The 25,124-nt window shown below is 38.1% G+C and overlaps 2 protein-coding genes across 2 annotated transcripts; both read right to left on the reverse strand.

Moving 5' to 3' along the window:
• Positions 1–537: 537 nt before the first annotated feature.
• Positions 538–17,146, reverse strand: alg6 (ALG6 alpha-1,3-glucosyltransferase). Its single transcript, XM_042005285.1, has 14 exons — positions 16,968–17,146; positions 16,641–16,725; positions 16,290–16,379; positions 15,917–16,005; positions 15,566–15,648; positions 14,788–14,852; positions 14,025–14,210; positions 12,621–12,756; positions 9,676–9,761; positions 8,431–8,515; positions 8,112–8,182; positions 6,961–7,029; positions 3,257–3,449; positions 538–804 (listed from the first exon to the last, which is right to left on the reverse strand). Exons 1-14 carry the CDS (start codon positions 17,047–17,049, stop codon positions 607–609), a joined length of 1,518 nt encoding a protein of 505 aa, XP_041861219.1. The 5' UTR covers positions 17,050–17,146; the 3' UTR covers positions 538–606.
• A 4,689-nt stretch (positions 17,147–21,835) lies between these two features.
• Positions 21,836–23,818, reverse strand: foxd3 (forkhead box D3). Its single transcript, XM_042006575.1, has one exon. The coding sequence runs from the start codon at positions 23,409–23,411 to the stop codon at positions 22,224–22,226; it is 1,188 nt and encodes a 395-aa protein (XP_041862509.1). The 5' UTR covers positions 23,412–23,818; the 3' UTR covers positions 21,836–22,223.
• Between the last annotated feature and the right edge of the window lie 1,306 nt (positions 23,819–25,124).

A 25,124-nucleotide genomic window follows, 5' to 3' on the forward strand; every position in this document is an offset into this window, starting at 1 on the left:
TGGATAGAAAACAGTCAACGCTGTTACTTGAGCCCTGTCCGACAGCTGTATCCAACTCCACATATACTGAGGGAAGATATAAAAAAAAAATAAAAGAGAAATACCTTCACCTATGCCAAATATGGGCTTAAGAGTAACTGCAAAATTAAATTAAAGCCTCTTTGGTTCCAACAATAACATTATAACAAGCGTGAACATTATGGCCACCTCCTGCAATTGGCATACATGTTTAGAGTGATCTATAGGTGGATATCTGTAGGCTGCACAATGCTTACATGTATCTTTATGATGAGCCAAAACTACAAAATATTAATGGCCTGCACAAAAACAGGCAAAATGAAACATTTTTTTTTACATGACTTAAAAGGCTCCCGATCCAAAGCTCAAATCACTTTGAGTTTCAATAACAAAGAAAAACCATGTTGGAATTGCACAATATTTGTTGGTCCCTACAATTTCTCTTTCTTTCATTTGAATTCACATTTCCACTGATTAAGCATTTTAAAGATTCCTTTAACAAGCACTTTCACAATTCTGTTTTTGATACAAAACATCAGCTATAAGATCAAACATACTCTACAGACTTAGCTGGAGTAAAAACACATCTTAGTTATTTTTCTTATGGCTCTTTCTGCTAGTTGGCCCACTGAACTGAACAATGTTGAAATGTACAAATGTTCCCAAGAAGTGCAGGAAAGCAGTCGTAGAAACCAACACAGGAAACAAGTCGGGTAGATGTGGTGGGGGGTCCACAACTACACTCAGGATGCTGAAACCAGCCATGGCTGCAATGCTGATGTAGAACTATAACAGATAAAGACAATAGTTGAATTAAGAAAATATGAACAGATGCAGTTTTCTTTGCTGTAACAATGTGATCTAGTACGCAAGTTCAGTAACATCAGAATATAGGAATGACTGAAGTCTTTGCAAAGCACTGGTAATCATACCTTGAGTTAGGATTACATTGCCAAATTATTAAATTATCAATCAAGTTTTTTATTTATTTGACAGAAACAATAAGTTAACAAATTGTTACATTTCAGAAAATGAAACTGTTGCAATGTTTATATAATTTTGGCACCATCTTAGGCCTTTTTCAGGTCTAAGAACACAGTTTACATTTTCTTTCCATCCAAGAATCAGGGTGCACCCTGAACAGATCACCAGTCCATCGCAGTGTCAACACAGAGACACAAACAACCATTCACGCTCACTCCCAGGGAGAATTTAGAGTAACCAATTCACCGAAACATGCTTGTCTTTGAATGGTGGGAGGAAGCCGGAGCATCTGGAGAGAACCCACGCATACATGGGGAGAACATGCAAACTCCACACAGAAAGGCCTCTGTTTGAAAACATCTCCAGTTTTTGTTTTTTGTGTTTTTTAACCTGTCCTGTCCAACATCATAGTAAACAGAACGATGGTCTGGTTGCCGTGTTGTGCTGAACAAATTTGCTTTGCCAAGAGAAGCTTGATGGATATAAGGCTCCTCTTGATCTTTTAGTATTATTTTATTATTTTTATTTTCAAATTAGTTTTTTTTTGCTAAATTAACATATAATGTTGGACCTGACAGAGGGGATGAAACATCTTAGTCTGAATTTTTATTAGTATTTAAATCGTTATAATGTTATCATTAGTATTTTTAATGTTTTTAGGTCTGTAACATTAGTGTCAAAACAGGTGAGGAAGGTGAAAAGAGGCTTAAAAAGTTGGACCTTGCTATACTATTCAACTGCAAACAACCCCAGTGCCCCACAGTTCTTTATGTGGACTTCTCTTTGCCAAAACCACTTTTATGATGATTAACTTTATATTCTGCTTCAGGGACTTCATTTAGTAAAACAATTAAAAAGCTAAGCACTTCAGACTATGAACAAACTGTTGACTTTTCCTTTCATTTTCATTGTAACCATAATTTTAAATCAGTGAATGATTTAACAGAAAGAAATAAAGAAAGAAAAGGAAAGCTGTCGAAGCCTATAGAAAATTTATCACTGACATCAGAATGGTCATTTCAGAGATGCTATAAAGAAACGAGTCAGCCTTGCAATATCATATTACTACCAATTAAAATGTTTTGGCCCATGTTACAATTTTTTAATCGTGTTATTGAGTTACTAACAGATGCGATAGTAAGAGTGAGATCATTTGTGTGCCTGTTTGTGCTTTATGACCCCGAAGATAAGTCTGCGGGTATGATGGAGGAAACACCTCGTGCCCACACCCATCCTGCCACCTAAAACCCATGAAACCTTATCACCATCACCGGGACTCGTTATTTATGCTGCTTGTGTAAATAAATATATCTAGGCAAACCTGTGTTAATGACACGCGCTATAAAAAGACACCTTCTCTTAATCTCTGACACCCTACCGGTGCCCCTGTCGCTAAGGGGCTGGCAGTGAAGCCACTTCAGACGCTGTGGAAACTTGAATAAGTGATAAATAATTCTTTGGCTGGCAGCGGCGTTCATCCTCGGACAGCTTACACAGCTTACAGCAGCACATGATATTTATTTATACAGTTGAGTATATCTTCTGACACAGCTGCAGTTTAGGTCTAGTGCCACTTTGAAAAATACAGGGTAACCTGGGATCTTGAAATCAGCACCCTTCACATAACAGCTATGCTACCACCACAAGATGTAAGCACATCCATAAACAGAACTAATGTTTTGATACAGGCCTCTTTGAGACTGAAACAAGGACCCATGGTGCTTTGAAACTCCTCTTACCACCTAATATTAGTTATTAATAATTATTATTAAAAACAATATATTATAAATAAATCAGCATCATTAGGAGCCAGAACTAACTCTAGACACATGTGATGTTGGTGACCCAGGTAGGGATCCCTATTGCTGCTGCTGGTTCCTAATGTCATTCTGGTGAATAGAAGCCCTGAAGTAAAGGGTAGATGAGACAGATTATTCTGCTGATTAGCTCTGAAATACAGTTAACCATCACAGCAGTGAAGCTGCAGTGAAAAGGAGGAATTTTGTTTCTTCTGTAGACTTTGGTAAAGACTCACTGTGACATGACAGAGACAGAAAAAGATGCTGCATCCTTGCACCTTGAAAACATCAGATACAGTTTTACCTCCTTACCAGTCCCTTTTTGGAGTAAAATAAGTCCCTGGTACATTTTTAGCCCCTGGTCCCTGCAGTTTATATGCAGGGGTTCAAGGACCAGGACTGTCTCTGTGGAAAAGTTTCTGCGGTTAAAATAGAAGTTTTGCTGCTGCACTTACCTTCCATCTCACTATACAGGCCAGCTCCAATCTGGGGAGAAAGAAAAACAGCTTGTTGTAGTTGCTCAGTCTCAACTCGTCCTCTGAGCAGTGATCCAGTGCAGACAGGAGGTAGACAGTGAGGAACAGGAAGGCCACTGAGGTCACAACATAGGGCATCAACAGGCCATCCTTCAGGAACAGAGGCAGCATGCTGCAGAGGGTCAGAACAAATAATGCATTTACAATTTAGAATTATGCCATTTTTATCGAGTTTGGCATTTCAGTATTCTTGTTAAATTGTACAATGATCGGCTAAGAGATTTGCTATACAAAATATAATGCACAGCATCATTTTTATGATTCAGGGCATGTAATAAAAATAAATCAGTAGCATAACACTGCTGTTTGAGAACACATGCATAAAAGGCTTTTTAACATATTTTCAACAGTACACAGTTTAGTTCAGTGTCATGTTTGTTGAGAGAAGAGCAAAAGAAAACAAGACATTTTTTATCCTGCTGACTTGTGCGAGTGGTTCATCCCCTGAGGAGAGTATAACTGTGACACTCATGCAAAGCTTTTCTTAGTTTAGCAGAGGGACACGACCAAGAACAACAGTTGACTCATAGTAAAATCACACAACACCCCCACTTATGAAAACCGTTCCCCTCACAGCAAACTACTTACTCAAACAAAAAAAAGTCCCATTCACTAGATAAATGTTTAACATTTTATAAATACATACGTCCTTTATTTAAGCAAACTGGTTTCATTCACCCGTAGAATGGACATTGCTCGAACATTCATTCAGTCAATTATGCAAACAAAAGATGTATTTTTTTTAAATGACAATGTCTATGGAGGCTGCAGATAATGTGACAGTCCGAGTCAGACTGTACAGGGAAGCGGCTACAGAATGACCTCCTGTCCCTACACAACACACTTAGACAGCAGGCACGCAGACTATGCAGTGTAATCCGCAGATATCCTTATACTAAACCACACACACAACAATTAGTGCTGCCGGAAGAATTTAACAACAGCTGGTTAAAGTTAGATGCAGCATTTGCAGCACTACTTGTTTTTTTCCATTGATGGTGCTCAGCTCAACCCAAATGATGTAGAGTTTTAGGGATTATTTTTGAGGTTTTTTTGTCATTTAATAGCTGGTAGTAGCAAGATTTATGTGTAAGCTTTATGTACCAGCAGGACATCTCGAAGAGTTTGTAACTTCTGCTTTACACTGTGCCCACAAATAAAAGTGGTATCAATTCTTAAGCTTAATTCTGCTAACTAATATTAGCTACTTAACAGTATATGACAGGTGATATCAGACCGTGTAAGGCAGCAGTCACAAAACCTCTCCATGTACTAAATTTAAATATTTTACTTCATATATTTGAATCTTTGTTGTGAAAAACGAAAATTGTATTACTTCTACATTCAACAGCAAAGAAATCACATTTTCCCAAATGACTGATAAAATTTCATAATTCCATTGAGTCCTGTTCAATGTCTAAAAATTCCAAAAACCCAGGATGTATCAAAATGGCTTTTTTTTTTTTTGTTTGTTTTAATGGGTTTGTTGACCACAGGTCCAAAATTGTTATGAGACACTGGAAACTGACTAAACCTTCAAAGATAAAAGACCATGTAACCACAAAGATTACAATTACTTTGGTCAAATAAAATGCAATGTGGAACTACATTTCCAAAGCACTGGGACAGGTTGTACAATGTAAATACAGCTAGTGCAACAAATTTAAAATCTCATTTGCTAATATTCTATTTATAATAAAACACAAAAAACTCAAACGTTAGTAACAGTAATATTTTTTATGAAAAATATCAGCTCATTTGATTGCACCAACATTTCTCAAAGAAGGAAACTAGTGGTACATTGCTCACACCAATAGTAAGCTACATCTATCAGACTCATGTCAATCAGACTCATGTCACTGTCACGTGAAGCTGAAGAATGAAAAATGTTGATAACAGTCTATTTTAGTTAGATATTGCTTGTCTTTATTTTATATAACTTTTCAGTATTAATGAGGTTTGCTAGTGACACAGCTGTAAAATCTACTAGTCATCAGACAGCCATGAACACATCTATAAAGATAGATCGGGTTCAGATATCTGGTGAAACAGCAAAAGAAGCAAGGAGCCATCTTCTCTAAATCATTGCTGCTGTGTGATGTTGGAGACACAGGTCTGATCATTTATGGGCCATAAATGTGATGAAAAAAATTATGAACAGGCTTTAAAATACAAATCAGAGCAGAACCCTTCTCTACCAAAGTAGTTCAGCTATGCAGGGGCGGATCTAGAAAAGTTTTGATGGGGGCCAGGCAGGGGTACTGGCCAGGAAAGGTTGGCACATAGGAGATATATTTTATTTTATGTAATGTATTTTATGTAATAATGATCTGCTTATTACAACTAAAGTGATCATCTAATGTAAAAATGCAAAGAAAAACCCAAGCAAGCTTTGGCTCCCTCTGTTGATACAATAAAAATGGACAGATTTCAGGCATAGTCGCGAATGGTGATTAATCATAATTAATTATGATTAATTTGTAAGCTGTGATTAATCTGATTATTTAATTTTAATCATTTGACAGTCCTAACATACATATATATATATATATATGTATATATATATATATATATATATATATATATATATATATATATATATATATATATATGGAAGATGGGTAGATGTTTCCAGAAATCTTTGTCCGTGAGCAAAGTTTGCAGTGACATCCCTAAATGCAGGTTAAAGTTCTGTCATGCAAAGAAGGAGCCATATGTGATTACAGAAATCCCATTTTCTCTGGGCCAATGCTTGTTTGATTGGACTGAGTCAAAATGGAAATGTTCTGTGACCAGAAGCATGAAAATAATAATAATAAAAAAAATCTGCATCTTTGATGGTATGAAGGTGCATTAGTGTCAATAGAAATGGTATCTTTTGCATCTGGAGAGGCACCATCAATTCTGAAAGGTACTGTATATAAAGGTGCAAAATATGACAGTGAAGCTGTCATATAGCTATATAGCTGGAACCCTACATCAGACTAGAATGGCTGTCCCTCAATCTGTACACAGTGTCCCAATTTTTTTTTAAAGGGTTGTACAAGATGGGATCTTTTGTAGACTTATGCAATGGTCAGCAGTCTTTAATGACTTACTGTTGCATATCAACTTTAATTTGTGTGGCTTTTATTTATTTGTTTGTTTGTCTATTCATTTCTTGTTTTAATTATGTTATTGTGCGTCATGCCTTGGAGGGTAATGCCAGTTTGAAAAAAAATTTAATAAAAAGAGTCTTGTGCTTTAAACTAGAGAAAATCAAACGTGTTCTGTTTTCTTGTCTAATGATAAAGTTGGATTTTCTTAAACTGATTTGTTCATGCTCACAATCATTCATAGTAAACAAACCATTGTTCCAACTGCAGTAAATAAATCTAATAGCATCACAACTAAAGTGGTTAACTAAAGGTTAACGCCAAGAATGACTATTTGTTTCCTGCGTGACAACTGCAAAAAATAGTCATGAAAAGGGTTGACGCACAAACAAACTTAGACTCTGTGCTGAAAAGTTACGGAAGCTTTGACTTAAACAACAATAAAAAGCGATTTTTAGCCTGCTTTTATCTCTTCAACCTTTGGTGTTGAGTTTGTGGTCTACTGTTCGGATCAGGCAGTGTTCTCACCTGAATGTAGAAGCCTGCAGGAACCAAATACTCATAAATGGGAGGTCACTTAGGAGGAGACAAACTGGCCTGAAAAAAAAAAAAAAAAAGTTGGATAAAGTCATTCTTAAACACATTCCTCAGTGAGCAATATTAAGCTCAATTTTACACCCAGACTAGAAATTAAGTCATGTTGGATTTATGTAAAATGTTACAAGACTGTCAGTTTATACTTTTTCTGACAGCCCCTGACATACATGACTGTAAACCCAGGCTTAGTTATCAACTTTAATATTAGGACCAAAAATATTTTTTCTGGAAGTTAAAGAATCAAATGTGTGTGTGTCTGTGCACGTTTGTGTATAAGCCCAGTGTTAATTTGGCCAGGCTGCTGGCATCAATGCTAGTTCTATACTCTGCTTTGAGAGGGGCACTTTCCATCAGTCCCCGAGCCCGTAATTACAGGCAGTGCTCTTCGGCGATCCTGTTACAGCCCAATAATTGATCCTGCGCAAACAACACCCCAAGCTGCCGCCTACCATTCTTTCCTAATCCCTGGACATGCATTACTGATTGATTTAGGAGGACAGGTGGGAGATATAACTCAATAGTTAATAAAGCAACAATCTACCCTAATCTAGATTAATAGATGAGCCCAGATCTAGGAACCAAATCCCTTGCTGTCAAGTCTATCCCGGGCTTCAATCTCTTCCTGCAGCTTTATACATACGGAAGAAAAAAAAGTAATGAGCCACACACATGCACGTCTTTATGAGCATGTGTGAAAGCGCTGTATTTACCCAGTTAAATATGACCCAACTTTCACATACCACAGTGCATATCATGACAATGGCCTCTGTCTGTGCAGCACTGCGTGCGATGACAGGGGTGAATAACCTCTCCGTTAGCAAGTCTGGACTTAAATAGAACTTTTACTTTGCAGCTCTAAAAGAACAGCAGGGGGGGTGACGTCACTGTTATAAAGTGCTCACATATTCAAATCATCAACCATCTGCAAAGCATAACTTGAAAAGTTGCCGTGGGGACAAGCCAAATGGCTCCTTTGTGAGTAGAAATGAAATCTATAATGATGAATATTTCTGATGTAGGGCATTCGTCATGCAGAGAGATAAACCTTAAGGAGTTATTACCTACTATCTACTTGAACTTACAGTGTAGCCAGCAGGATGGACTTCTCGTGGACTTGATAGGAGAAGAGAAAAAAGGCCAGAGATGAATTGACCTAAGAGCAAAGAGTTAGTGAAAGAGCCACACTTGTCAACCAAATATTTACAAGGGAAGGAAAAGAAAAACTGGGTACAAAAGAAAACATAAAACATGTTTGGATATTTTTTTTTTGTTTGTTTTTCACCCAGTGTATCAAAAGCTAAATCTTTGGCTCAAAACGTGTCTGACTGCAAAACTGGACTAATCTTGGTCAGAAAACATCTGTTTTGACACATGATGGGTGCCCAAAAAAAAAACACTCACCAAAGCCAGTTTAAAGTGCCAAAAGGTGGGCCTTGTCAGCAGTCTGACAGAAGATGGTAGAACTGCCAAAAGAGTGAAGGCAAAACTGAAACAAATGAAAACAGAAAATTAAGAGACTGCAAAAGATGGGAAAACTGAGCAAAACCCGTTTGCATTTCACTTTTAAATCTTTATATCATCCTGACATTTCAACATGGGAAAACTTATACTGACTTATAATATTATAAACAAAGCAAGATTTTTCATCATCAGTCAATAAAATCAAACCTGAACCCATGTCATTCTGTTTTAGATGCCCCAGTTAAGATCCCTCTCTGTGTGGGAACTGAACAAACAATAACTCTTTTTAAGGTTACCAGGCATTAGTTTAACCCCTCAATTGTCACCTACTGAGGGTTGAGGCACGAGACTGTCTATTTATTGGTGAATATGTGTAGCATGTCAGGAGCTTGCTGTGTGAGAGGGCTTCAGTGTGTTTGTGCTGCAAAAAGGAAAGGTGACTTAGAAACAGCAAAAGCTATATTAAGAGTCTGAGAAAAAAAAAATTAAAGAGGGACCAGTAAATGGGTATGGGCTGCATGCATGATGAGTGTGCTATGAGTGTGTTGTGCATAGGGCAGGGTTTTGTGGCTTGGAAGGACGTGGATCACTTTTCACAGCTGATTGTACACTGTACACCCACACTAAAGCATTTAGCAATCCATGCGCCAGAAACACAAGAGCGTTTTTTATTTGTTTGAAATACACTACAGTAAAAGAAGTCCAACTTGATCCCTGGACTTAACAGTCTGGCAGAAACGTGTCCATGCTGTGAACATAGGGCTCCTAAATTTAGCGAGCTGGGTTATTTAAGCAGGGTCCACCATGGCACAACTGCTGCTTTGAGTTTTTTTGTTTGTTTTTTTTTACTGCAACTGCATGATCATTGGAGAAACTGAATTTTCTCTTTCATTCACTCTATCAGCTCATCCTATAAATCCATGAGAAGTATTATTGTTATTTTTTTGCTGCCAGATTAATTCACATTTTTCTCAATATGACAATTTAATGATTTGCTGTTGTGTTTTCAAAAACTAAAATAAGTTCACGTTCAGAATTTCCTCACAAGACCTGTCCTTACCGGATGTTCTTATTTTGACTCAGTGTACAACAGTGAAAAAGAAAGACAGCATCATGCAGAAAAGGAGAAAAATAATAAATGAATAACAGGAAAGAATAGACTAAACTTGATAACAAAATGATTACCTGAGGTAGAGCTGAGAGTCGCCTGACAGAATGGATCTGATCTTTATCAGGGTGTTCAGACTGCACCATGTGTTGGCCACCTTATCCTATTCACACACACAAACACACACAGAGATTGTTAATAAACATGCATTTTCTACAGTAGCACTTGACTGAGAAGTGATGATGAGAAGATGGAAAGTTCGGCCAAAGTTTGAGCACATCTGTTAAATAAGAGCATCAAGATCTGGCTACCTCAGGACAGATTTATTTTTCAGGGTTTGGAGAGACTAATGAGCAGTAAATCAAATTAATGAGCGTGCTCTAGATATCTTATGGATCCAAAACACAATTTAAAGTCAAGCCCAACAGAATGGAAAATGGGTGCTGATTTCAGCTCTTATCATTAGGAATTAGAAAGTTGGACCTTCTTGAAGGTGGGATGAAACAAACCCTAAAACCTGCTGTCAGCTCTGGAAGTTCATTTTATTTGGCAGTGGTACATGAAGATGACTGCAGTATTTAAAAACACCAAGATCTTTATGCAGAGCTGCTCTTCTCAAGTATAAAAGAATCCCTTTGTGCTTGATGCTTGGGCCAACTGGAAAGCAAGATGACGTTACTGAAAGGTAACGTATTAATACTGTTCACTGAATTAGTTGAAACAATTTATATTACAATTCAATCTTGTAAAAGGAAAGCAGGAAATTCTTAAATCTGGGAACCAAAATCCAGATAATGTCATTTTTCTCAACTAAAATCACAGCTATGTCTTCATAATATTGCACTTTCATTCATCAAAATAAACTACAGTCATCATAGAAAACTTAATCTTTCATGTTAAACCATGTCAGCTGTATTTTGCTTTTCAAAGCTCACAGATGGTATGCAGAATACTGCATGCTGCAACTTTAATAACAGCTGAGATCAAATGAGGAGGTCGAGTGCTTAAGCGGTTGTGCAGGGATCACTTTATATATTAAGACCAAAGCCACCAGTGTGCCCATGATATCACACATCACACTTGTCTAGATCAGCTTTATGTTTCCTCTGTGGATGTTTCATGTGTGACCCCATCTAGAAAATCTATTTCTGGCCTCTCTCTCTCTGCTACAGCTGCTCACTGCACAGCTGTGTAGACCCTAATGGCAGCCTAGTCAGCAGCACTGGACTGTCCAGTGTTGTGTTATCTCAGCCCCCATCCTTTTCTCTTTCCTCTTTACTTTCCTCACTCCAAATAACCACTATGAGAATGTTGCTAGACGCCACCTGAAGGCAACACTCCAACAAGGGAGGGGGTTGCCCATCGGCAAATGTAAGGCAGTGCGGCTCCTTCACCTAGAAGCCAGAATGGAATTTCACAGGGAGAAGCATTTGGTGCCATTTTTGTGAGCAGGCAGCAATGTGAGACGGCAGAATGCAGCTCAGTGGGTAAACTTACAACAGCTCCCTCCCAGAAGCTGCCAGGACCACCAGTCAGCAGCCCTCTTCTTCCCCACCACCCCCTCTCACCCTGTCCCCTTGTCCAAAGCGTTTGCTTACATGCACAATTTCAGCTGAGGACTATTTGCCCAAGAAGCCTTCCATGCTGTCGTCATAGCGGAGTATAGTATCTCCCACACCCTGTGTATTATGTTTGAATAATTTCCCTGAACAAATACTGCCTTAGTGCGCGCTGCCATCCGCTCCCCTGGTAGAATTTTTAATTAGTTCTCAGATCCATGACACCCTGTGGCGAGTGCCACCTCTGGGACAAGAAGTTTCAGGGTTACAAGGTTTCAGAAATAGAAGCTCCAAAGCTTGGTCTCTGAGCTGTCACTCACACATTCAAGCAGAAACACACTGTTACTTTACCTCTGCTTCTTCCATGACAGCTTTCAACACTGTGGAGATGTTTCAAGATTTCTTGATAATTACTAATACTTTATTTTTTTATTAGCATCATATTCCAATGATCGGTCTATAACTGACCACCCACAGTGCAAAAAATTTATATATTAAACAGTCTTTGCACACTTTTCCAGAAAATTGTTCAGTAACAGGCAACAGTTGTTGGATGTGCTCTGATATGCCTTAAAGTGTATCACTAGCTCAACTCATCAGTCCATATGGTTGTGCAATGAAGTGCTGAAAACAAGACGGTCGTAAATTAATGAGATTTATTTGTATCCTACTACTGTACATCATGGACCCCAACACCTTCCAGAGATAGGGTGAAACTGATCTCCTGACCTTTCACCATTTTATTCCACTGTTTTCTTTGATCCAGCAGGGTATCTGTTTCCAGACGGCTAACCACTGAGGGGTGGACGAGTACTCACTATGCTGTGAGTAAGGAACAGTGTGTAGAGAACGAGGAGTGTCTTGTGGGCAGTGTGTGACGTCAATAACAGCATCTGTCACAGCTTCATGCTATAAATTGTTGAAAACCATAAAATGAGACTTTAAACTCAAATGTCACTCCTTGGAAAAAAGTGACTCCCTACAGATCTTTCATAGACAGGAATACACAAAAACTCCTTCCACTGTGAAATCCTAGATATTAAACATTGTTTTTTTAAAGTGGATCCCAGTTAAGAATTATTTTTCAGTGTCTTTTGCAGCCACATAATATTACATATGGTACAACTGGAGCTTGCCAAAAACACATGGGCATTAAAAAGCAATTAATTAATGACAAATGAACTGACTGATAGATCCGGTATTCTATGATATGATGAAATTATGAGGGACCGATTATAAATCTACAAATTTATGGAAACCGATTAGAGTACTGCAGCTTCACATTTCTTGGTAATAATTAAAATAAAATGAGCTTTTAAAGGACTAAGTGAAATTGCAATATGAAAGTTTTTATATATTTGCATGACAGGATATTTTCATGATATACGCTTGATAAAAAGGAATAAGAAGTCTCTCTGATGTGGTTTTCTGGCAGAGTTTTGATTTAAAAATCTGTAATGTACCTCAAACAGGCCACGGGCCACGGGAAAGATCCTCCTGATCACCTGCACGGCCTGGCTGGGGTCAGACAGGAAGGGCAACCAGCAGAGGGCAAAAGTCACCACCACCGTTGCACCAATCCTCACCAACAGAAAAAGCCTACACAAGAACACACAAGCAATATATTGGCACGGGAAGTAAGTTATACTATAAATAAAAACATATTTAATAATTGTTACCTAAATACAAATGTGAAAATGAAGCCTATAGCTTATACATGTCAGTTTCTGATGAGATGTTTTCAGACAATTAGAGTGTACTGTCTTAAAGTCCTAAATTTGGGATTTGACCCTTGTACTGGGGAATGCAGTGAAAGCCATGCATCAGCTGAAAGTCTTCAGTGTAGGTCAGGGTATCTTATCAGCTGTAACTATGAAGCTGCTGGTTAAGTTGCACACACATGCATAGCTGAGGAGTTTGGGCATGGTGAGAGTGTCATCTGGACATATCTCCCCCCGGGGCCTAATCCAGCTCTCCATTTGCTACTAAATGCCCTTGGTACATTGTTACTAGATAAACAGACACTGGACACACTGGTAACAGCATCCAATCTGATTACCTCAGTCATTCTGTGACTCTCATGAGGACACTGCTCACTTACAGATTGACTTTACAAGCGTGAGCATGAAGCTGGCACATTCATCCAGTGACAAAACAATGTAACTGACAAATATTATTATGAGTAATTATGATGTTACAGAAATGGAGTTGTCATTTTGTAGGTTGGCTTATGGGGGTGGCCCTCAGAAGCAAGACAAATGATTGAACAAAACAAGAACAAATGTGTGGTCACTGTAGCTTAAATGTTTGTTGTATCGTGCCTTAACATTCTCCATCTAAGATGTTATTAGCTGTAAACTAGCTAATCTTGAGAATATTTAATATGAAGCAGGGACACAGGCTTTTAAGTCCATCTCTTGAACTGTCTTTGCTGAGAATAGCAAGAATTTTGAACATTGATTAGGACTGATGATTTTGGAAAATGCTCCAGAAGAGATATTTCACTGCTTTAAATTGATTACTCTATTTCCCAGATCTTTACTGAGCTTCTTGGATTTTCTTCGAGTACCGTGTGTTGGTCATTATGTTGACTGAGATTACACAAACCTGACTGCAACTTCTTGCAGCGACTGATCTAAGTTTCAGTCTACTTTACACCTTTTATATTTACAAATTCCCTCTCTGCTAATAAAGCCCAAAGTAATCTATAGCTACTGATGGGTATATGTTGGACAATCCTTTTGCTCAAAAGTCTTATATCACCATGACATCAATGTCAAGGATGAATGCATGTAAAACTATGACGGGAGAAATAAGAGACGCATAACATAGAAGACAATACAAAAATAAAAAGTAAAACTGCTTACCCACGTCCTGCCAGGCCAGCTTTGAGACACTTCCCCAATAAGTAGCAGAAGAAGGGCAGAGCATGGTACAGCTCCATCTGCTTGTAGTTGAGAGCCAGGGAGAAAGCCATGGAGCCCATTGCATCCCAGCCCAGACCCAGACCCAGAACTCCCCACAGGGTAAAGCCCAGACTCACTCCATTATACCTGAAACTGTCAAGGTTTATACCAGTTACTTTTTCAATGGCTGTATTTAATAATGTGTAAAAAACCAGAGGTAGGGGAAAACTCGTGGACATTTTATGACTTTTTAACAACCAATTTTGTTATTGTATCATGATATGACAGAAACAAAGTAGACACTATAAATTAAATACCATAACTGCGTCTGAAATCAGCACATCTTTTTCCAACAATCTCTAAAGAATAATTTCACGTTTAAGTATGCAATGTGGGCAAACACAATTCCGAACTGAACAACTATTTATAAGGTTGCTGCAAGGTGACAAATACTTGGCATTCACACGTTCCCCCATTGACACCATTTAGAAGACTGTTTTTGCCACATAACTGGGCCAAATACTAAAATTTCAGCTTTTCAAGCTTAAGAATTCAACAAACATTTCTACAAAAGGCTTGTAGAAATATATCTACACAAAAAACATTTACATGGTATACTATAGCAAGTTATGCTGCAGCAGAGTTGTTTACCAAATTACATATAAATTTGATAATAATACCGCAACTGATTTTTAGAAGAACTACATAAGTACATGAAGGATACTGGAAATGGCCATGGTCAATGAGAATTAGCCCAGGGTAAAGAAGAATACACAAGAGTGTGGAAACCTGAAAAGAAAAGAAAACACAAAATTATCTCAGAGAAGTAATTTCAGTTAATTGATTCTTGTGCTTGATGCTTCTCAATGTGGATGTGAATAATGTACAATATTTATTGACTTTAGACAAAATATATTATAGAGTATGTAAGATAAAGTATGTACAGAACTGGGGTGGGTCATTCAAACTGGTATTGAAAAGATGCAAGCTTTTATAAATTCTTGGAAATGTAATATAAATAAGCAATGTGCAATCAAGACATCCCTATTTTGGATAGGCAGTATTTAAATCTGTTATAACAAGGTTGGTCATGCAAATGTGGGTTTGGGGCGGCAGTGGCTCAGGTGGTAGAGCAGGTTGTCCAGTGACCGGAAGGTTGGAAGTTTATCTTCTGTCATTGTGTCCTTGGGCAAGACACTTCACCCTCCTTGCCTCCAGTATCTGCATTGCTGGTTAATGAATGAGTATGAATGTTTTGTTTGAGCACATTGGCTGCCACATTTCTGTTAGTCTGCCCCAGGGCAGCTGTAGCAACACATGTAGCTTATCATCACCAAGTATGAATGAGAAGTGGATGAGTTATGGATCCAACATAGGAGCTTTGAGTGCCGTCAGCAATAAAACGTAATATAAATCTAATCCATTATTATTATTATTAAACTGAGGTGGAATTTGGGTCTTAGTTGGAAACTGTTAGATGTCAAACTGAACATGCTTCTTACCCTTTTCTTAGAGGATCCATCAGTCAGGTATAAGCAGTACAAAACCACTGCAGGAATGAATATCAACACATCTGCTATCAAGACTGAAACAGAAAAACCAAAGTTACTAAGCAATATCATCATTAGTACCTTTCTGGAAGCTTGAAAAGAAGAATGCAAACATTTATTAAAAAAGGGGGAAAAAACAAAAAAAAAACTTTAGAAACAATAGAAAACAAGAACAAACCTAAAAACTATAAATATTACTAAATAAATCCCTGTAAGAGGACATCTCTTAATTAGGGTTTTAATGAAAAACCATAACATCATGATTTAATATACACACATATATATTTGCCATAATTACCATACCTGTCGTTCTCATGAACAACTTGTGCATTGGACCCTCATAACCTCTGGATTTGTGAAGCTCCACCCATTCAGGGTTTAGATTCTTGGCTCTGCAAATAATGACATTTTTTAGTTATGTGTTTTTTTCTTTAATTGCTAATACTTACTTTTTTGTTCAAAAACACTCAAATGCATTGTAAATATAATAATTTGCATATTTATGTACAGCACTGTACTCTTTCTAATCTGACAACATTAAATCTCAACAGTTTTATTTAAGTGGGTTGTAATCTGTGCTGAACCGACCTTTCATTATACTCGTCTTTGTCCCTTGCCAAGATAAAATTTCACATTGCACATAAATAAATTTTGCTAGAGAAACAAAATGACGTACATATAACCACAGAGCCAGCTGTGGTAGGCAGTAAGAGGAGGGTAGTCAAGACCCCAGTAGTTCAAATCATTGTCAGTGGTGTTGAAGTACCTGGAGGAGTAAAAGGTATGTTTAAAATGAAACAGTGGAAGTCTCATTACACGGAGGAAACCAGACTTTAGAGGTAGATAATGTTGATTATAGGGTTTCATAAATTGGTTCTTATCGTTTTTTGTTGCATATTCTCACAACTACAAAAATCCATGACGGCATTTGTTTGTAGGAGTCTTGCTTTGTCAAATGGATCTTGAATTAAATCGTGTTTCAGCAGTACTTTCCAGTGAGTGATCACCAAAATCATATCAGACTGACCATTCCTGAAGTGGGAGGTTGTAGGTTACTTCTTGCCAGTGCCTCTGGGCTTCATAGTCGCCAAACATGGGAGGTTTCCCCGCCCCTGGGGGGATACCATTCAGCTGTCAGTATAATGAACTCTAAGCTGTTACACGAATGAAAGCAGAAAACCAGTTTCTCAGCAGTATGTTAAGCCAGTGAGTGGAATAGCAGGTAGAAGCACGCTTTGATACGCGTTAGAATGGTATCTATTAACACTTTTTGGAAAATTAAAGGAGTTGCAAATAATCAGCAAAGAGGACTGATGGTGTAGCATAATGACGTGCAGTTCCGCACGCTTCCTACCTGAATATGAATTTAACGAAACTCCCCATCTCACAACAACACCAAGTAAAACGCAAATTGATACAAGACTCCACGTATGCATAATTCTGACCGGTAAAAAAAGCGTTTGAATCAGAAACAAACCACAAAAATCAGCTCATTGAGACGATTTTGAACTTCTTTTGCATTTCCTGTGTACGTCACCCACCAAGGCTTCGTTTCACATGCTCATTGGTCAGTAGGTTGTTGCGTTTCTGGTTGGAGCCATGAGGCGTTTCATGTCAACGGAAAAATTAAAAGTATCTTTTGCTTTTATGAAACGGCTGTTTAAATAACGATACAATGAAAACGCTCTCAAATATGTTTCCACACATATTTGGTAAACAGACTATAAAGTGGTTTTAGATTAATGTGAAATGTCTTGTGATACGAAAACCACCGGCACTGGTTTGTAGTTACAACGAGCACAAAGTCGCATAAAAACCCAGATCTTTTGAATGCATCATGGATTCAAATAAGATATATGGCAAACTAAGAATGATTGGGCTAATGTGAATTAAAGTTCAATTTAATATTAATAGACGAATATTGGCCATAATTTATGAATTATAATAATTTATTAACACATTTTTTGCAGCTGGTGTTGAGTTTACAGGTTGGAAATAACTTATAGTGAATCTATTCCAATATGGCCTCATTACTTAAAATACTTGATCACTTTCACCTCAGTAAATCTCTGATTAAGCAGGCCTATGTGTCTGCTTTTTGGTATTTTTAGTAAAGGTATATTTATTTATGTACAACATGCCTTAAATTGTTGATGAATACAATGATGCAGCATATTTTAAATATGCAAAGTGTTAGAAATAAACATTAAAAAAACACAAGAATATTAAACCAAAACAAATGGAACTATTTAATGCAACCAGTACATATGGAGCATATAACTAAACATTTTAATAAGTTAGAAGTCCTGTGAAATCAAATATTTTTATGCCACATTAGCAATAGGCTATACAAATTTATCATTAAATCTCCACACAAATAGCAGCTGTATCTCAGATTTGGAAACAGTTTACTTTATCTCATCTGTATACTTTATGGCAAGTTACATTGACACACATCAACACCATCCGTGAGGTATAATCAGCAATGAAAGGCCAACAGTCCCCTGTGAATCCTAACTAGTTGTAGATCTCTGTACAACGATGCGGGTACGTCTTACTCTCACAATGTAAATCTCAGCCCAAGGCCATTGTCTCCTCTGTGACCTTTTCTTCTGTTGACATCGTCATCTTTGTTCCCAAGGTGTTGGGATTTGTTGGGTGAGACATGTTCCTTGTGGTTCTGCCATCAATTATGCATAAATAATAATAACCTCGGACAACTGCTGATTTGCAATGACACTTTCATTACAAAGGCAGCAGCCTATAACTCACTGCTACACATTAGTTATTAATGCCCGACCACACCAGCTTTACTTTGTCATTTATTGCTTCATCTCTATGCCTTTTTAAATATTCAGTAACTGCTGTACCTACATTTACTGTCTGTGTTCTCTGTCCAAGAGAGGGCTTGTGGTTTAGCATGAGGTCTGGGTCTAGCTGCTTGTTTTTTTCTTCTATGACGACTTTCAAAGTCTACAGGTTAGAATGCATAATTTATGAATTCTGATGACAAAGAAGTCCTGCCATTTCTTAATTGCCTCATCAATTAATTGTTTGGAGAATCCAATCTTCTGCATTTAAAAGATTTTTAACTCTGAGGCTTTGAAAGCCCAAGCTGTTCCCCAGAGGTTTCAAAGCACAACACTGTTTTCATCCAGTCTTACTCAGTGACATTGAACATACCTCCTCTGATCCAAAGGTTACAGTTCATATAGTTCATGACCTTGAAGTATACACAACAGGTCCATTCATCTTCATATGATAAACCAAACAATTAACTCTAATGGACTAACAAAATGCTGATAGCTGATATGGTTGGTCAAAACTAAATGTAAACTAAATTGAAGGTCAATTTTAACTTTCAGATCGTATTTGGCAGAAGTGATTGCTTATAATTGTGATGCAATATAAGAAAGAGTCACTGATGAGCCGTACTGTAGCAGCACTGTCTACAGTAGAATTGTTTACTTGTGGTTTAATAAATGTACAAACTACTATTATGGGATATTTCCTTACTTAGTTTTAGTTTTATGAAAAGGTCTAACACAGAATCCAGAACATATAGTCCTATCTGCTCCACTGTTCACGTGTCATATATTATCATTCACACAAGACAGATGTAAACAAACATTTAGAATATAAAAGCTAAACTGCCTTCTTCTTACATTTAGCAATTACCCCCTAAAATTCCATTGACTGACTTTGAAGTAAAGTAGGCGATTAATTTAATAAGAATTTGAATGAAAATTTCCATTTTAATTAAATTAGATTTCTACCAATCAGATGCTTGGATATCTTTTATAAGTTTTTTACACATAAATGAGTGCAAGTCCAGCACGTGCAGCTCTATCGGTTGTTATCGCGCGCATCTGTGTTGTACGCCCGCGTGACTCAAACATTCGCTCACTGCTTTACCATTCGTCCAGGCAGTTAAAAAAAACAAGAACATGATCATTTAATTTTAAAGGCGTTTGATCGTGATAAAGTTTCCAGTAACAAATTAAAATCCTAGCTCGGATCAAACGCAGGACAACTGATACAAGACGCTAAAATATCACCTTGGACGTCAGTAGCCTTTATCGGTACTATTTTTGATCAGTAATTCAATTAATTGTTATGCTTACTTATGAAAATTGTGTGCAACAGAAACCTTGAATTAGAATAATTGGAAATAAATACAAAATTTCTTTTCCTGATCTAATAAGGCCAATCAGAACCTTAAAGTAGTAACTAAAGCGAAGGGGAACCTTTAATTAATATGGTATTGAGATGAAACATTCACCCCTTTCACACATCACCGTCTTTCAGATAAACTAAACTGCAGACTATACCGATTTTGCATCCATATTGACTAAACACAAAATATCAAGTGTTTAGGGCTCTCTGATCGTATTAGGTAAAGAAACACAGTTTTGTTTTCAGATTTATAATTAATAAATTGACAATAGAAAGATGTTAACTCCTTTTTAAAAATATTTATTCTTCAGTAAATGTTTTTCGACATATTTCTTTTGATCCCCCGACGGAAAGCCGGAGGTGTCAACCAACGCCTCCTAGCGGCTAAAATCTTGTCACCCTGCAGCATCATCGGTCCAGCATCACAAAGAAAGTCTATGCTTATACTGTAAACATTATTTCCCCGTGTCCCACTTTTTCTTAATATGCCTGTATGGAGGCTGAACTTCCTACAAGAGTCTTTAAATCAGATATTAAAAAAGCTGCTGGCTGTAACTGAAAAGCTTGACTTTTGCTGTTGTTGTGATTTCATGCGTTATCAAATCTGAGAATGTTTAATCATTTTACTTCCCATCTAGCCTATTTATTTGTGCACATTCACCTATTATCAAAACTATTTTGAATTAATGAATTCTAAAACTAACCCCAACAGGTGCCTGAATGTCTCTTTCAAAAATATTTGAAACGTTTTTGTTCTGGGTGAGTAAAGGTGTACATACTCACACATTCATGAATTATTGATCGAATTATATAAACAATTAAAATGTGGAATGAACTGTAAGATCATGTAGAAATGTCAAAATTGATATTCTTTCTTATTTTACGTTTAAAATTTACAAACGCTGATCTCCACTGGTGTGCAAGCAAGAAACATTTGCGAATAACTATTAATAAAAACAATTAATAGTATTGCATGCACAACTCGCTAAGATTATTAGTAGCTTCAGCAATAATAGCTCAATAATCAAAATGAATTAAGTTAGTAAAAAATGCCACGGTAACACCGGAGTAGCTTTTTGCATCATCAGCACCTTCTTCGATGTCTAAGAGTGAATTGAGGCAGAGAGAGCGGTCCTTTCTCTTTCCCATGGGGATCAGATAAATATAGCGCCTAAAACCCCTCTCACACACTTTCACACACACTCGCCATTTGCTGTTTGTGTAAAAGTGATTAGCCAGACACAACTGCGAAACTGTTACCTTTATAGTTGCCAAGCTGCAGAATAGCATGTAAAACGATACAGCAGTGAGGTGATGGTAAATTAAAATGCGGCTTAACCACGACCCCCATCATCATCAATAGAAAACAGGAAAACACGATGTCGACGTTTTGTTGCCACATAAATGTTCAAAGATTTTCCAGAAGTTTCTTTTACTTCGAAAATTCGATACAACTGAGAGTATTTTTCTATAAAATAAAAATTAAAGTTGATATTTAAAAAAGTGTAAATAATCAAGGCATAAAATCTCGGGACATTCGTGCCTTTTATATAAGAGATAAAAACCTATTTTTATGCGGCAAAATTTAAAACATAGTTTTAAATCAGTTTTTTTTTTTTTTTTTTTTCAGATACCATGTTTTCGTACCTCAGACTTAAAGCTGAAATACAGGTAATTTAATCGACTAATGAATATAATTAATGAATGTCGGCGGTGCTGTGAAAATATACATTAAAAAAAAATATATTTCCCATCAAGCAATTGCATTATCTAACTGCAATAATATTAATTAATGAAAAAATAATTATAAAGTCTATTTATTTAAAACATGTACCCTATATTCTTTTCGAATCTGGTAATATTAAAAATTATTAGTAGCCTAAAATTAAGGTGAGACTAAATTATTTCAATACTTTTTAGCATTTGTTTGTCAAAATAACTTTAGCCTATGTCTTCTTTGGTGTATTTTGGCTACTTGTATGGAACATAACAATCAAAATAGATTTTTAAAAATGTTTTGTCTTTTTATTTACAAATAAATTCAGTTTACAACACAATATAGCTACACAGAATTACATATATTTATTTTTATAAACAGTCTATTTTCAGAGCTTTTTGTGTTTCCTATAAAAAAAGGAACCAAATTGTTGAGCTTCCAATACAAAAAGAAATTGTAAATTAATATCACAGATCTCAAACTGGAATAAAAGAAAAAAAGACAAATAAAAGTCAAACAGGTAAAATCATTCTGATCTTTACAAATATTTACAAATGTTACCTGTACAGAAATGTCTTCCTTTTTTTCTCTGTATTTCAACAGTCTTTACATAAGTTTACAGTCCAGTGCTGCCTATTGATTTGTGCTCTTCACACTTCCCAGTGATAACGTCTCTATATAAAAATAAGAGTTTCTTTTTTTTCTCTCTTTTTGAAGTCACTGTGAAGGCCATTTGGACACCGCCGCCGCCGATGGTAAAACGTGTCCAGAAATAATATTTGAAGGTACGCTGAGGATGGGAGCGATAGCGGCTGAGGTCCGGGTCAGAGAGAGAGACTGCGCGCTCAGCAGGGCCGACTGAACAGTCACGGGAGGCCGCAGGAAAGCCTGAGCGGCGCCCGGTGAAGACGAGGAAGCACTAGAGACTCCGATGATATTCTCTATACTGAAAGACGGTCTGTTTGATGGCTCTGATTTTATCAGGGACGCCGTGCTTAGATTGTTGAGCTGAAGTTGAAGGCTCGGACTGAGCTGAGAATTGAAAGCTTTTCTGTTCAGCTCCGCTGAGGGCAATAGCGGTACCCCCGGGGGCAGCATGGGACCCACAGGGGGAATATACGGGTATGGCAAAGCAGCTGGATGGGAGTAAGCTGGATGAATTCCGTAGTGTCTCCCGTAGGGCCCTCCGAGGCTGTACGCCCCGAAACTTTGCATCATGAGCGCAGTCTGATCCCTGAGCACATCCGGCTGAACTCTCTTGAACCGTTTCCTTCTTCTAAGGAAACTGCCGTTGTCAAACATGTCCTCCGAAGCGGGGTCCAAGGTCCAGTAGTTGCCCTTTCCAGGGTTGCCAGGTTCCCGGGGGATTTTTACGAAGCAGTCATTGAGAGACAAGTTGTGGCGGATGGAGTTTTGCCAAGCCGGGAACTTCTCCCGGTAATACGGGAAGCGGTTGCTGATGAACTCACAGATCCCACTGAGAGTAAGTTTTTTCTGTGGGCTCTGGAGGATAGCCATTGTAATAAGAGCGATATATGAATAAGGCGGTTTTACCAGACTGCTTTTTGGCTTCTGGATCCCACCTCCTGCCGCTGCGCTCTGGTCGTGACCCTCTCCCTTCCCAGTACCCGGCTCTCCCTCCCCCGAGCTCTCACAGCACGGACTCCCTCCACCAGACCTCATCTCCTCCTTTTCAACCTCGATCTCATCCTCCAAGTCATCGTCTCCTGTTTCTCCTCGGAGATCGTGCAAGATGCCTCCTCCCGGGCTGTCGCAGTCGCTGTCCACCCTCTCCATGCCCTCGTCGTCGCCTTCACCAACCACGTCGATATCCACGTCCTCCGCTGTGAGTACAGTTTGGCCGGACATGTCACTGGCTCGTTCACTGCCTCCAGAAAGGGTCATCTCACGGCTTACTCGCACTTTTATATAAAAACAACTCTACCGGAGCCAAAACAAGCGTCAAGCCGGGTGTTGCTGTGTAGGTGAGACCAGCGCTGTTAGTGCGCACGCCACGGTGAGTCTGTTGGACGTCTGGTCGTCCTTGTGAAGAGATCGGATGTCTTCCAAAATCTAAATATGACTGAATCGGGAGCCAACCTGTCCTGCCAACAAGATATTTCAACTTCTACAAATATTTCCCACTCAATAAGTGAGCGGGCCCGCGAAGTGGTACGTTTAGCCCCAAAGTTGTTTGGAGAAAGCCCGACTTTTGCGCGCCGACGTCCCTTTTCGGTGCGCGTAATTCCTAAACGAGTGATATTTGGAGAGCCAAGTCGCGATGACACATGCTGCTTTTAAAGGCCGGAGCTTCTAACAGGAGCGTCTGATAGATTACTTTTTCCAGTATAAGATATACTATCAGCGCTGGACACGTGGTTCAGTGACGACACACGCTCCCTCTCTCCGCTTCTCCTCCCCTCCACCTTCCTCTCCTCACTGTTAAACCATGCAAACTGGAGTTGTTTCATGGATTTGTCAACAATGGGACATCAGCAGTGCTGCTTTCCGCTGATTTCTGCGTTCGTCCGTCATAGACCGTTTAACGGCGGCAGAGGGAGAGAGGGAGGGAGGAGTGGGGGTGGGGGGTGTAATTGGCCTCCGTGATTGAAAGATCTGATGCGCTTTAATGTGGCCGCGTAAAAACAACCAGAACCTTTTAACTTTGCAAATGCGAAGTCTGCTGGCAGCTGCAAAACGAAACGACGACAGCTAAGTTCATGGACTCTTCCTTTAAATTCTTTAACTACTTTATCCTTAAAAATGTTAGATTGTGCATGCGGAGGATTTGTTAAGTTGCTACAAATCAGTGTCCATGCATGTTACTTTGTAAGATTTTTAACGCTGATTTACTTTATTTAATGCAGATGCATGCCTTGATATTTCTTTTTTTTTTTAGAGCCATCCGTCTAAATCCAGTTTGCGAATGCAAAAATATGGATTCAAATCTATTTATTCCCCGCAGGATTAAAGCCGAAGGTGAGAAGAAGCAGCAGTTGCAACGGCAGGAGCGACAATGAATGGAGAGAATAAAGAATTTCCTTAAGAGTTTGGAAGAGGTGCTAACGACCCTGATCATTGCATCGTTTTTGCATTTGAAAAAAAGTAGGAAATGCAGGCAGCGGGTGAATGCAAAGAGAGCATTTATTCACAAGCATGAAGGTGAGCGGTGAAAGCTGCAGCTCGGTGAGGGGATGTCAGGTGGTTTAGCGCGTCGTGTGAAAATATTTGGGAGAGGGGTAGAAAAAGAGGACTATTTTGTATTAAGGCTAATGTTCAAAGCGAACGAAAATATTGAGTTTGTATAGAAGCAAAATTATTTAAATCAAATGGCTAAAAACAGGAGCTTTTTTCTGTGTGAAAGGCGACTTAAAAAAAGGGATTGATTTTCAGCGGAAGTCTCTAAATAGGTTAATGAGAATATCTATAATCAGCTGATGTTAATTTTGAATAAATGAAAACAGAAATATGATGGAATATTTTTAATAGCTGTTTGAAAATCAATATTCGACTTGCATCAATTAAAGACACAAAATAGGCTTTTTAAATTCAGGATTTTAGTTTATTATTATGTTAAGTTTGGTGCAGGTGATTCGATATTTTGCACTGATTTCTTAA

Source organism: Melanotaenia boesemani, chromosome 14 (assembly GCF_017639745.1).
Source record: "Melanotaenia boesemani isolate fMelBoe1 chromosome 14, fMelBoe1.pri, whole genome shotgun sequence".
In the NCBI taxonomy this organism is placed as follows: Eukaryota; Metazoa; Chordata; class Actinopteri; order Atheriniformes; family Melanotaeniidae; genus Melanotaenia; species Melanotaenia boesemani.

Excerpts from the sequence above, each read along its gene's own strand:
- alg6 (XM_042005285.1), bottom strand. The coding sequence starts at position 17,049 with ATGCATACGTGGAGTCTTGTATCAATTTGCGTTTTACTTGGTGTTGTT. Across the intron at positions 12,757-14,024 it reads GCTGGCCTGGCAGGACGTGG|GCTTTTTCTGTTGGTGAGGA; the intron begins GTAAGCAGTTTT and ends GTTCTTGTGTAG. Across the intron at positions 8,516-9,675 it reads GACTCTCAGCTCTACCTCAG|TTTTGCCTTCACTCTTTTGG; the intron begins GTAATCATTTTG and ends CATTTGTTTCAG.
- foxd3 (XM_042006575.1), bottom strand. The coding sequence starts at position 23,411 with ATGACCCTTTCTGGAGGCAGTGAACGAGCCAGTGACATGTCCGGCCAA.